The 13,763-nt window shown below is 44.3% G+C and overlaps 1 protein-coding gene across 1 annotated transcript in view; it reads right to left on the reverse strand.

The window, feature by feature from the left end:
* Window positions 1-8,787, reverse strand: part of LOC144601554 (cadherin-related family member 4-like) — a 60,353-nt gene extending 51,566 nt beyond the window's left edge. Inside the window, 2 exon segments of the mRNA XM_078413751.1 lie at window positions 7,245-7,399; window positions 8,728-8,787. Coding sequence (XP_078269877.1) covers window positions 7,245-7,399; window positions 8,728-8,787 — 215 coding nt within the window.
* Between the last annotated feature and the right edge of the window lie 4,976 nt (window positions 8,788-13,763).

The following is a 13,763-nucleotide window of genomic DNA, read 5'->3' on the forward strand; positions in this document are numbered from 1 at the left end:
TGGCCAATGTAAATTGCTCGAGTGTAGTGAGTGGGGAGAGTTGATGATAATGTGTGATTAAAAAGTTGGATTAAGGAAGGGTGCAAACTCAATGTACCTAAGGGCCTGTTTCCACGCTGTACCTCTCGAAGACTCCAGCACTCTCCCTGCCTGCCTCACTCAATGTCAGAATTGATGAGCCCAAGGAGACTGATGCAGATTAGAAAAAGCTGCAACATTTCTTTCACATTAGAGGTATTGGTTTTCATTCTACCAATATCAGCTTACCTTTTTATGTAGAAACAAGGAACTGCAGATGCTGGTTTAAAGCACAAAAAGACACAAAGTGCTGGAGTAACACAGCAGGTCAGGCAGCGTCTCTGGGGAATATGGATAGGTGATGTTTTGGGTCGAGACCCTTGTTCAGAAAGAATTGGTCTGAAGAAGTGCCTTGACGCGAAACATCACCTATCCATGTTCTCCAGATAAGCTACCTTACCTGCTGCAGCAACTTTGAGTTGCAAGTGATTCCAGCACTTTGTGTCCTTTTCTACCTTTTTAAACTTCATTTTATCTAGAAAATTGCATACGGAAGTGTGACTGAAAACCAAATAAAGCAAAGGGGGGAGTGGCAGAAGGGGTGACCAAACTTCCTCAAAGAAGTGGGTTTAAGGAGCAACATGGAGGTGGAGCAGTTTCAGAGATAGGCAAGGAGATTGCTGAAAGCACAGGCATTGATTCTGAGTTGAGTTTTCATACAGTCCCAGAGATGGAAGGTGCAGGATTCATTGCATATTTTAACATGGTAATTTTGTGCTGAAAATAGAATCTGCCAGTCTCCTTTTAAAGTGAGTATTGAGTTTTCCACCACAGTCTGTGTGAAGGACTCCCATTCGGTGGCCTGATGCAGTTGGGATAGCCAATATTAATTTGACCAGCTGTCTTCAGTGGAGTCGCTCGGTCTGGCTGTAGCTCAAAGAATCCATGTAGCATTGGCTTCCTGCTGCTGCTGGGATGAGTTAGGTAAGGTCATTGGAAGCCAAGAGCTGTCGGCTTGCAGTTGAATGATGCACAGGAATCTGGTTTCTGGCGATGACTGAGACTCCCGAAGAATTCTTCTGATGTGATATCGGTGGAGAATTCTAAAAATGAGACGACTCTTCCTGTTACATCAAGTATTTCTGGGTGAACTAAGTTTCGAGAGACCGCCCCAATAGCAGGGTTCCAGCTGATGGTCATCAGATTATTATCGTAATACCTGTTTGCCTTTGCTCTTACTGAGACAGCAACTACCCCTTAAACACATTCCCAATATGGAGAACCAAGCACGAGGAATGTACAATACAATACAATACAATATATCTTTATTGTCATTGTACAGGGGTACAACGAGATTGGGAATGCGCCTCCCATACGATGCAATAATTTAATTAGCTAGTCAGCATTAATTTAAACAACAACAACCCAACGAAACAAATTGTAACAGTTTTAAGACAGAATAAAGTGCAAGTAGATCTGTGCCGGATCACTGTGCGTTGTGACCATCCGGCTCAGCAGGACCGGTTCATAGCAGTTATGGCCCTGGGGATGAAGCTGTTCCTGAGTCTGGAGGTGCGGGCGTAGAAGGCCTTGTATCGTCTGCCAGATGGAAGGAGTTCGAACAGACTGTTGCAGGGGTGTGAAGAGTCTTTGTGGATGCTAGTGGCTTTTCTGAGGCATCGTGTGTTGTAGATGCCCTCCAAGGCTGGTAGCTGTGTTCCGATGGTCCTCTGAGCTCTATGGACTACCCGCTGAAGAGTTTTCCTTTCTGCCTCTGTGCAGCTGAGGTACCGCACAGGGATGCCATGTGTTAGGATGCTCTCTATGGTGCAGCGGTAGAATGTCGTCAGCAGCTGTTGGGGTAGACCAGACTTCTTCAGTGTTCTTAGGTAGAACAGTCGTTGCTGTGCCTTCTTGACCAGCGCAGCAGTGTTATTGGACCATGTTAGGTCCTCCGAAATGTGAGTACCCAGAAACTTGAAGCTGGACATCACAACCAGAGGTGATCCATTGGTTGGTCACAGATACCTATCTATTGAATGCTGCGTTTGCTCTTTGGCATGCATGTCTGGTTGGCAACATGTTTACCTAGGTGCTCCCAGCATGCCATTCTACAATGATCACTGAGCCAGGATTGGATTCTCAGGTTTTGTCGTCATAAAATAGAGAGCGGGCAAGCCGAGGTTACAGATTGTGGTTGTCCACATTTTTGCCTCAGATGGTCCACAGAGCTCAATGGATGCACAGCTTTGAGGTTCCAGATTTGTTCTGAGTCATGACATTTATACTGTCACACAGCATGCTGGATGGAGCATGTACTCAGTGTGAAAACAGAACTTTCTCTCCGCAAGAACTGTGTGGTGATCTCCTGCACTAATTCTATTGTGGATGGATGCATGCATGGGTTGGAAAGGACTTGACCTTGTGTAGATTTATGCCCCCTATTGGTTGATTGACTATCTGCTAGCAGCCATGTTCTCCAAGAATCGACCAATGATAACGCTACTGAGCCACTGCTGGTGATGGGCATCAAAACCCCTTACTTAGAGTACATTTTGTGCTTCTCCCATGTGTTGATCAGCAAGGACTAGCACAGTTCATCGGGGAAGATGATAGGAGGAGGTTTCCTGGCCCGTATTTAACCTAATGCCATGACACTTTGTGGGTCTTATCAGAGACCATGTTGGGGACTCAGTTTCTCCTGGGTGCTCCGGATACCTTCGACATCCCAAACCTGTGAGGGCTGGTAGGTTACTGTAAATTGCTGCAAGTGTATACCGTACGTGAGGGATAGTGCCTGGGGTTGGTGGGATGGGGGAGAGTTGATTGGAATATAGGGAAAATGGACGGGTTAGAAAGTATTGATGGTTAGTGTGGACTTGATGGACCAATAGGCATGTTTCCATGCTGTATGAATCTGTGACACAATGGCTCCCTGGAATACTTTCCCCAAACATTATATCATTGTGTTGCACTCTGGTGGGCCAAGGGCATACCCAGAGTCTGGCATTGTGTATAACTCAGTGAGTGTGACTATGTCAAACAATTGCTTGACTGTCCTGTGGGATTAATCTCCCAATTTAGACACCAGGCCTCAGATGTTTGTAAGGTCAACTGAGCTAGGGACAACGTTCCCATGTGTGAATTTGGTCCCTGGGACAATGGTATGCAATGTGTCCTATTTTCCCTTTCTCTGTTTCACCACATATATGATGTTTCAATTGAGGAGCATGCTTGATTGTTTTGGAGGACATTTAAGAACCCGGAATCACATATAAGCCAGACCTATATAGATGGTGGACTTTCTACCTAGATTGGCCCCTCATTTCGAGGTATGACTGGTGTTGCTCTGGCACCACCTTGCACACTAATCAGTCTTCATACTCTGGCTTAATAGTAACAGTAGATGAAGGGTCTGCCAGGCAGGAGGTCACAGACAGTGGTGGTGATTGAGTTGAAAACTGTTTACAACACCTTGGTAGTGTAGTGACTGTTGTTACTAATTGTTTTTATTTCATTTTGGGTCAATCATGATTTTAAACTCCATGGTTTATCTGGTGGGATCTGAACCTGGATCTCTGCATTGGTGGCCCAGGCCTTGGGATTTCTAGAGCACTAGTCGAGTAATGTAATCCACCCAGCAAAACCAGTATTCACAGTCATGACTTCCTTATGAAGCTTGTTGAAACGTGAAGAGAAACACTGGCAATACATTGGCTTTGTAATGTCCAGAGAGTCCAGTCCCAAAACCCACTCAGCACCAAGTGCAGCAGCCTCAGAGAGATTACTGACTCTGAATTTATTGCTGTGTTCTCTCAGAATGCTGTACACACACTGTTTATGATCATTGTAAAATGAGCACTATTCCAGCATTCATGGTGCTCATGGGATCCATTGTGTGCCAGCAAAGTGGTTGCATTTGCTTCAGGCAGTAGCAGGAGCTAATTTCTGCTATAATTACTCTGGTTGCCCGCCCCCATCTCCCATGGGTAACACCGCTCACTGCTCCCCCACTGAAATGCCGACTCGATTCCATCACTGCTAAGGCAGCTGAAGCTCTGCCATTGGTTACTGTGTACTCAGGCCCAGCCATCTAAGGTGCAATTGTGTAAGATGTATTCGGAAGATTGAACAAAAAGACCTCAGGTAGGATGTAGGAAATAATTAACAGGAAAAAAACAAGGCGCGCAGGAACGAACAGAGCGGGAGAAGTGTAAGGGAGTGAGGGAGGGAGGGAGGAGGAGTAGGATGTAATGAGGACAGAGAGGGCGTGTTAAAGAACGAGGGAGAGACAGAGAGGTAGGAGGATGTTTTGGAATGGAGGGAGGGAGAGGTAAGAGAAGTGGTGGAATGGAGGGACAGAGAGATAGAAGGAATGCTGGAGTGAGAGAAGTAGATGCAGGAGGAGTGTGGTGGAACTATGGAAGGGAGGGAGAGTTGGAGGAATGTGATGGAATGAAGGGAGGGACGGAAATGTCAGAGGTTGTTTTGGAATGGAAAGGTAGGATGAGTGTGATGAAATAGATGAATAGGGAGGGAGGGATAGGAGGAGTGTAGAGGACTGTGAAGGAAGGGGAGGAGGAAAGGAGAGAAAGGGGGAGTATAGAAAACAGAGGGAAAGGTAGGACTCTGGCAGAATGCCCTCCACTTGGCCCCGGTGAGGGATGCTCCATTTGCAATATTGAACCTTGACACCACGCCTCTTGTTTCAATCTTGCCACATCTACTACCTGAAATAATCAATGCAGCCAGAGTGATGTGCAGCATATGCAGGGTGTACCCTTCAGTGCAGATGCTGTCACTATTCACCATTCCACCCCCCCCCCCCCCCCCCCCCCCCCCCGGCCTTCACCCCTCCTCCCCATCAATCTCTCCAGGAACCGCAGCACCTTCACACTTCCCTTCAATTCACCTAGAATAAAAGTTTGGAAAAATGGTGCCTTTCTCACAATGTTGCTGGCTCAGACCTCTGGAACTCACAATGAAAATGCCTGTTGGCTGAGCCTGATTACCTGACTACTGTAATACTTGATAGAGGCTCCACACAGTGTCCTCTGGTTAATTAGCAATGCCACATCCAGAATGGATGTAATCAAATGGTGAGCAGAAACTGAAAACAGGCTTTAAATAGATATGTGATCCCGAATGCGAATTCTCTGTTAGAAGCGGTCTGACCTCTCCCTCTCCCTCTCCCTCTCCCATCCCATCACACTCCTCCTACCCCTCCCGCTCAGCCACATTGGAACGATGCAGGGTGCCGTAGGGTTTACCTGGAAGGCAAGCTCAGACTGACTGTGTGGATTTCCTTTCTATTGAGGCTTGAACCTGAAGTGAGAGCAGTTCTATCCATTGCTGACTCGACAATGACACAACCCAATGATTTTCCCATTTGCCTCACATTCCCATTATCTGCCCTGATTCTACTACTCACTGACACGCAAAGGGCAATTGACAGTGGCCAATTAACCTACAAACCTACACTTCATTGGCATGTGGGAGGAAACTGGAGCACGGGGGGGGGGGGGGGGGGGGGGGGGGGTGGTAGGGGAACCAATATGCTCACAAGAAGAAGCTACAAAGTCCACACAGAGAACACCAGAGGTCTGGATTGAACCTCTGTGCCTCGCAATAGTTTAAATTTAAACCTGCAAATCTCACAATGAACACTTGAATTGACCTAAATAACAGAAGTTGTAGAAAAGAAGTCAGCTGCAGTAGACTGAAGAGATAAGCTATTAAATTATACCTGCTTACAGTTTGCGTACAGAGAAACACGTCGCCATAGCAACTCAGAAAAACTGGCTCTGGTTAGGCTACAGATGAATTATTTGCTACTTGGAAAACACTGAAAGAAACCATACGGAATGCCAATCAATCCTGGGTGGACCTTGAATAGACCTTTTCTTGTGGCTGTTAAAGCAGCTATCGAATCAATGGCTGGCAATAAAATAAATCATAACCAAACTTTGGAAAAGAAGCCCCTGGTGTTATCTCTGCTCCACTACCCCACCACCTAGCACCTGGCTAAAATATTTACATTGCTTATGAAAGAGTTGTGGGAGGAAGATGCACATTACTCGGCTTTAACTTCCATCAAGATAGGTCAAAAACTACGAGAAGACTGAGGTAAGCTGGTCAATAAGGGTTCGATATTTTTTATTTGACAATCGGAAAGCATTCTTTTATTGCTGTAAAAGCGATTCTAGTGGATTAAAGCTGTTGTAATCCTGTTGTCCAACTCCTAGTATATAATAAATTGCTTTCTGAATCCATGGCTTATGTCTTTAGGAGAAGGAAGCCATATGTCATGTTTCAGACTAAATGTTGTAGAAATGGAAAGCTTCTCCAAATTAATGGCCCAGCTTCATATGGTTTACAGTTTGGTTTATAGATACAGGTGGAAACAGGCCCTTCGGCCCATCAAGTCCTTGCTGACCTACAATCACCTGTATCCTAATTCTATGTTATCCCAGTTTGGCATTCTACACGCTCGGTGCAAATCTTTGGAATGTGAGAGGAAACCGGAGCACTTGGTGAAAACCTACATGGTCACAGGGAGAATGTACAAACTCTGTACAGACAGCACCTGTAGTCTCTGGCGCTGTAAGGCGGCTGTTCTACCATTGCACCTCTATGCCGCCCTCTGTCTGTTTTTTGTTGCCTCAGCAGCCAGGTTCAGGAAGGTACAGTAACTGACTGTAATAAACCTAAAGGTTCAAACAATGTCACAAAACTGGAAAGTTGGCAAATATTGGGAGAGATATCATAAGCAACAAGTCAACCCAGGAGAGGATTATGAATAAACATAATATCCCAAAGGCACCATAAAGTTTTATTAAGGGAAAGAATGGTAAAGGAGCAAGGGCACATCAAAGACAGAGGAAGGTGGTAAGTAGGAAGTGATATACACTGAATCAATACAGTATAATCTTCCAGCCAGAAAGAAAGGAAAGAAATGATAGTGATATAACGAATCTTAAAAATGTCAGCATTGTGAGAGGGGAGATCAGATTGAATGTAATTGACAATGTAATGTTTAGGAATGCCCTCATACTATGGGGGCAAACAATATGTTGTTTGTAGTGCTGATTGTGTGGTCCAGAATATTCTACACTTGTTGCCAAAACTCTGTAGCGACATTAGCATTTGTCCAAAGTTATGGCAAGGTGGAAGATTGCTCATGCCCATCAAAAGTAGAACCACTCCAAACATCAAACGCTACCTACTGGGGAAATGATAGGACCCAGAACCACTCAGCTCCAGACTTCATTGCAACCCTGGTTAAAACTAAGAGCTGAATTGGCCAGGTGAACTGAGAGTGACTGCCCTTGGCACTAAAATGGGATTGGACCGAGTGTGGCTTCAAGGAACCCAGGTAAACCTGAAGTCAGAACAAAATGTGCCACCATCTGATTCATGACCCACACAAAAGTAAAGCATTATACCGGAGGATAATCATCTCAGTCCCAGGACATTATAGTTTAAGGTTGTGTCAATAGTGCTTTTTTTAAGTTATCTGGTTAAGGTTATCTGGTTATGTCAGGGGATTTAGTAACACTACACACAGTGAATTTGGAGAGAAAAGGACAGACGGCATGTCGTGTGTGTGTGGCATTTGCATGTTCTCCTTGTGACTGAGTAATTTTCCTCCAGGTCCACCAATTTCCTCCCACATCTCAAAGAACGTGTGAGTTTGTAGATTAATTGGCCTCTTGAAAATTGCCTTTATTACATCGGGGGTCATTGAGAAAGTAGGATAATATAGAACTAATGTGAATGGGTGATCAGAGGTCGACATGGACATGGTGGGCAGACGAGCCTGTTTCCATACTGCATCTCTTTCCTTTACATTCTTTCCCTTTCTCTTTCTCTCACTTTCTCTCCCTCCTTTTCTCCTTTCTCCCATGTCTCTTCTCTCTCATTTCCTCTCTTTATCTTTCTCTTTCTCTCCCTTATCTACCCTCCCTGGTTCTCTCTTTCTCTCCCTCTCCCTTTTCTATTTCCCTCTCAAAATAGTGTTTTCCCTTTCCCAAAATAGTGTTTCCCCCCTCCTCTCTCCCCTTTCTCCTACTCTCTACTGTTCTCTCTCCCTTTCCCTCTCCCTTCATGGCAATACACCTGAGATTGGTGAATCAGACATAAACAGACAGAAATTCAGTTTCATAACAATGATGTTTTTCAGCATTGCATTGATTTTATTTCCTGGCATTGAGCTGCGATAATGCCTGTGTCTGGTGGATTTTGGAAATCCAACTGAGACTTCCCGGGGTGAATCTTCGAGCATATGGAATATTCTCTTTTCTTGTGAAAAGATCGTTCTGGAGCATTTCAGAGAAACTCTGTTTATGTTCTCTGGGGGTTATTCAAAAATTCTGAAGAACCTCGTCTACACAGTGCCTGACTGGAACGTCAGTAACTTTATCCTTTGGTCATGCCCCACACAGCATTGACTCACATCACCAGCCGTCTACCACCACAGGATTCTCCTGTGTTAAACACACACTGCACCTCACCCTGTCTGATATCACCCCCACCAACTAATCAAACCTTGCCAGAATTTCAGTCTTCTGCCTAAAACCTAAATAGCACTGGTGGTACCCTGATTATTCTCACCTCACCCACACCCCCACCACTACTCACATTATCTAAAGGGGTTGTAGGTCTCCAATATCACCCCAACATCAACCTATTATAATCCGTCCCAGTTACCCTGTCCCGCAGTGAGTCATTGTTGCCCTGGTAACTGTCAGTGTGCCTCACCCTCCACATCACTGCTTTCCTTCTCTCTGCCAGGTACATAACTTGGTTAACACCAGATATGATTTGCCAAAGTGGTGTTGCTGATTCCATTCACTGCAGGAAACAGATAGTCATACAATTATAAATGTTCACAGCAAACAAAATAGGTAATAGCCAGCCTTCTAAAATAGTTTTGGTTCTTTTTTCAAAATAAAACGAATGCTGCGTACAAATAGATCATGTAAAGCCATTTAAATTCAAAGAAAGGGAGAGATGAGAAAAAAAAAGACCCTGTTAGCAGTGACGCACCTGGTAGAGCCACTGGCTCACAGCGATGGATAACCAGGTTCAGTCCTGACTTCTGATGCTGTTTGTGCATATTCTCCCTGTGACCGTGTGGGTTTCCTCTGGGTGCTCCGGTTTCCTGCGACATCATAAAGATGTACAAATTGCTGGATTAATTGGCCATTGTAAGTTGTTCCATAGAATGGTAGAATCTGCGTGGGAAAATGAAAAATCGAAGTCATGAAGAATTAGTGTAAATGGGCGGTTGATAGTCAGTCTGGACTCAATGGGCTAAAATGTCTGTTTCCATGCTGTATCTCTCTATGACTCCAGAACGACAGAGATTAGGGATTATTGTGTTTATAATCATTCTTTACAAAATCATGATGAAAATATGAGAGGGAAGTAGGGAAGGGGTTCATATTGGTTCTTTGGGATGAAGGCAGTGGGTTTAATTGAGTCTCATTTCAAGCAGCAGCAAGATCAGACAAACTTTCCACTGCCTGTCTTGGTATCCAGCTAAGATGCTTGTCAGCATTTGTATGGGCATGTTTTGATATGAGGATCCCCTTGTGAAAGAACACAAGCCTAGGGTATGACTTGACGTCTTCTCCTTAGGCAGTCCCTTAAGGAGTTCTGTGGATTCTGAGGTGGAAGATGAGATCAATATGGAAACAATGAACTCTTCCACAAAAAGGACGAGGTGTCTGATGAGACAGTAAAAGAGGTCGTTGGTGAGGTGGTATGCTGATCCTTACACAGGACTTCAGCGTGCATGGCCACCAGGTTAATTACATCTTGATTATTCCTTCATACAAAACGAACTGCTGGAGGAACTCAAACTGAAGAAGGGTCGCGACCTGAAATATCGTCTGTCCATTACCTCAAAAGATGCTGCCTGATCCACTGAGTTCCTCCAGCAGTTTGTTTTTATGTAAGACTAGACCAAGTGGACCTGTTGGGCCCAAACCTCTCCTGCATTGGTGCAGCGCCCTCTCCTCCCCCCTCACCCTCCCCTCTCCCCTTCTCCCCCTCTGAAGAAGGGTCTTGCCCTGAAATGTCACCCATTCCTTCTCTCCCGTGATGCTGCCTGACCCGCTGAGTTACTCCAGCATTTTGTGTCTACCTTCGATTTAAACCAGCATCTGCAGTTTCTTTTCCTATCAATCTGCATGCTTGTAAGTTTGTATATATTAATATTGAATCCGAGGGAATTCAGCAGGGTTAGTTTGACATTGAATATTGGGTTTGTCTAATGTTGGACACAGACATTAGTACACAAAACAATGTATTTAAGTGCACCAAATATTAAATATTAAAACAGATCCTCAATATATAATGACCTTTTAAATGTTTTAAGTTACTGGTACAATTAAAGGATGTCTTCCAAGGAAATGATGCCAACCAATCTTCACCCCGTTTGACATGAAAATCAGTTTTCTCTATTTATATCCTATTTTTCTCCTGAGGGTGTGAATGGTTTTATAATCATGTAATTGGTGCTCCCCTTCTGAAGTTTGTCTTCATGCGCAGTGAAAGTACCTACTTGATCGAGGTGCTATGAGAATGCAGTTCCTGTGGACAGAGGCCAAGTGTATCACCTCTGCTCAATAAACAAATGTATTCCCAGCACTGTCTGATCCTGTCACTAACGACTTGACGTGGGGGTTAGGGACCCAGCACCTTGTCCTTGGGCTGAAGATACCTCTCAAGCCAGTCTCGCTTTGCTGTTCCAATCAGATGGGTCACCCAACTGCATTCTGCAACTCAGCATTAGCTTACAACAAAATAAAGCAGCTTATCTGCGATTGATTATTTAATCTTCTCCCGCTTGGTACAGAACACAGGAGAGTTACAGTCAGAGCTGGCAGATGATCTTCTAAACTGTTGTAGATGTACAATATGGTCTGGCATGAAAAAGATGTTCATGTCCTTCTATCCAGTGATGCAGGGTGTTCATGTCCTTTAGCTGTCTGGGCAAGTATTTATTTCCAACACTGACAGGAAGATACAAATAGACAGAACAGATCATCTGGCTTCTCACAAATGCTTCAAGCCAGCCGGTTAAAGTACTTCATGCGACTGATGTCCTGAGATCTTTCTCAAGCAGGAGGTTTGATCGACAGCATTGGAGAGTAAAGGAACAGCAGTGTGATTCTCTGTTGCACCTCTGATCTTTAAGAATATGAGAAACACACGTATGATTGGAGCATTCAGCCTTGGTGTCAGAAACTCCATTTAATTACCATTCTGCTTTATACCTCAGCATCATTTCCAGTATTAAACATTTCCCTCGATTCATTAATATTGACAACTCTGTTGAATGGAATCGTATAGTGAAGAAACAGGCCATTCGGTACACTATGTCCACACTGACCAGTGAGCATCTATCCATATTAATCCCATTTTCTAGCACTAGGCAGGCAGCCTTTTACTCCTGGGCAATTCACATGCTCACCTGCACACTTCTTAAATGGAATTCTTCACTGTACCTAGGTATAATACCAATGCTATTAGTGACTCTGCATCCACCATTCGGTGATCTTGACAGAGAGCTCTGTAATCAAGAGCAGCTCCTATGAGCTACGATTTATTTTACCTACCTCGAGTTCCCTGGTCACCCTGAACTCAGCAGTGCTATCAGGATGAATGAGAGGACTCCATTATAGGAAAGATATTTCAAATGCTCAGTTTTTACTGAGAATTAGTACAGAACTGCCATTGGCATCTGATTCCGGAGCGTCGTTGTTATCAATCTACTGTCAACCCATGACTGATTATTTAACTGCGTTGTTGCCATTTTTTCCACCATACCCGCCCCTCACCCGCGTTGGGAGCCAACCCTTTCCCATTGCTGATTCAAGTATATCTGCAAAGGGTCATGGAGTTTCAGATCAAGGAAGAGGTTGACCTGCCTGTGCAAGCTCTGTGAAGGAGTTTTGCCAATCAATGTTGAACTCTTGTTCCATCCCTTGTTCCATCAATTTCTTTAACCAGGATATCTTCCAATTCATAATTGGATAGTTACAGCTGAATCTGTGTCCGCCATCATTTTCATTCAGTGTATTCTTTTCCGGACATCTCTCTGCAGGATAACATTGTTTCATTTCATCTCTTAACATCTCTGACACCCAAGTGAGTGGTATTGTAGATAGTGAAGATCATAGGCACATAGAAACATAGAAAATAGGTGCAGGAAGAGGCCATTTGGCCCTTCGAGCCGGCACCACCATTCATTGTGATCATGGCTGATCATCCATAATCAGTAACCTGTACCTGCCTTCTACCCATATCGTTATCAAAGGTTACAGCGGGATTTTGATTAGTTAGGCAAGTGGGCAGGGGAATAGTTAATGGAGTTTAATGCAGATAAATGTGAAGTTTTGCATTTGGGAAGTCGAACCAGGGCATGACCTTTTTAGTAAATGTCAGGGCTCTGGGAAATGTCGTAGAGCAGAGGGATTCAGGAGTGGGCTTTCAGCACCTTGGCCTTCATCAGTCAGGGTATCGAGTAGGGCAAAGATAGACACAAAATGCTGGAGTAACTCAGCGGGCAGGCAAGATCTCTGGAATGAAGGAATGGGTGATGTTTCGGGTCGAGACCCTTTTTCAGAGTAGAGCATTTGGGATGTTATGTTATAGTTGTACAGGACACTGGTGAGGCCACAGCTGGACTATTATGTACAGTTTTGGTCACCCTGCTATAAGGAAAATGTTGTTAAGTTTAACAAGAGCATAGAAGATTTATGAGGATATTGCCGAGACTTGAGGTCCTGAGCTATAGGGAGAAGTGGCTAGAACTGTATTTCTTGGAGTGTAGGAGGATGAGGCAATCTTAGAGGTATATATTCACAATATGCTGGAGTAACTCAGCAGGTCAGGCAGCATCTCAGGAGAGAAGGAATGGGTGACGTTTCGGGTCGAGACCCTTCTGAAGACTGTCTCAACCCGAAACGTCACCCATTCCTTCTCTCCTGAGATGCTGCCTGACCTGCTGAGTTACTCCAGCATTTTGTGAATAAATACCTTCGATTTGTACCAGCATCTGCAGTTATTTTCTTATACTTAGAGGTATATATGACCAGGAGGAGAATGGATATCGAAGATGCACAAAGTCTTTTACCCAGAGTATGGGTATCAAGAACCAGAGGGCATAGGTTTAAGGCGTGAAGGGAAAGATTTAATTGGAATCTGAGGGGCAAGTTTTTCACACAGAATGTGTTGGCGAAATGAATGTGCAGGCAATGGGGATAGTTGAGGCAGAAACTATAACAACATTTCAGACATTTGGAAAGGTACATGGATAGGAAAGATTTAGAGGGATATGGGGCAAAGGTGGGTGTCTGATGACAGAAACAATCATCAACTCATCCTTCTGTCAGTGGCATTTTAGCACTAATGTCGGTAGAATTCCATACAACAGGCCAACAACAGGTTCCATACAACAGGCCAACAACAGGTTCCATACAACAGGCCAACTCCCATATAAGCTGAGATTCAGCAAAGTACAATGCTGATTCCTGTTCTGCCAACAACTGCTGCTCACTAAATCCATTCCAAGGACAGGGTCACCACAGTTTCCAGGCTTCTTTCATTCTTCTTGGTGTGAAGACTACCTTTCATATAGTCTGTTACACTCACTCAAACACAAAATACATGAACACGTGTGTGTTTGTGTCTGTATTTCAAAATGTGTGTGTGGTGTGCATTTTCTGTTTGAG

The sequence above is a fragment of the Rhinoraja longicauda genome, chromosome 17 (genome assembly GCF_053455715.1).
Source record: "Rhinoraja longicauda isolate Sanriku21f chromosome 17, sRhiLon1.1, whole genome shotgun sequence".
NCBI lineage: Eukaryota > Metazoa > Chordata > Chondrichthyes > Rajiformes > Arhynchobatidae > Rhinoraja > Rhinoraja longicauda.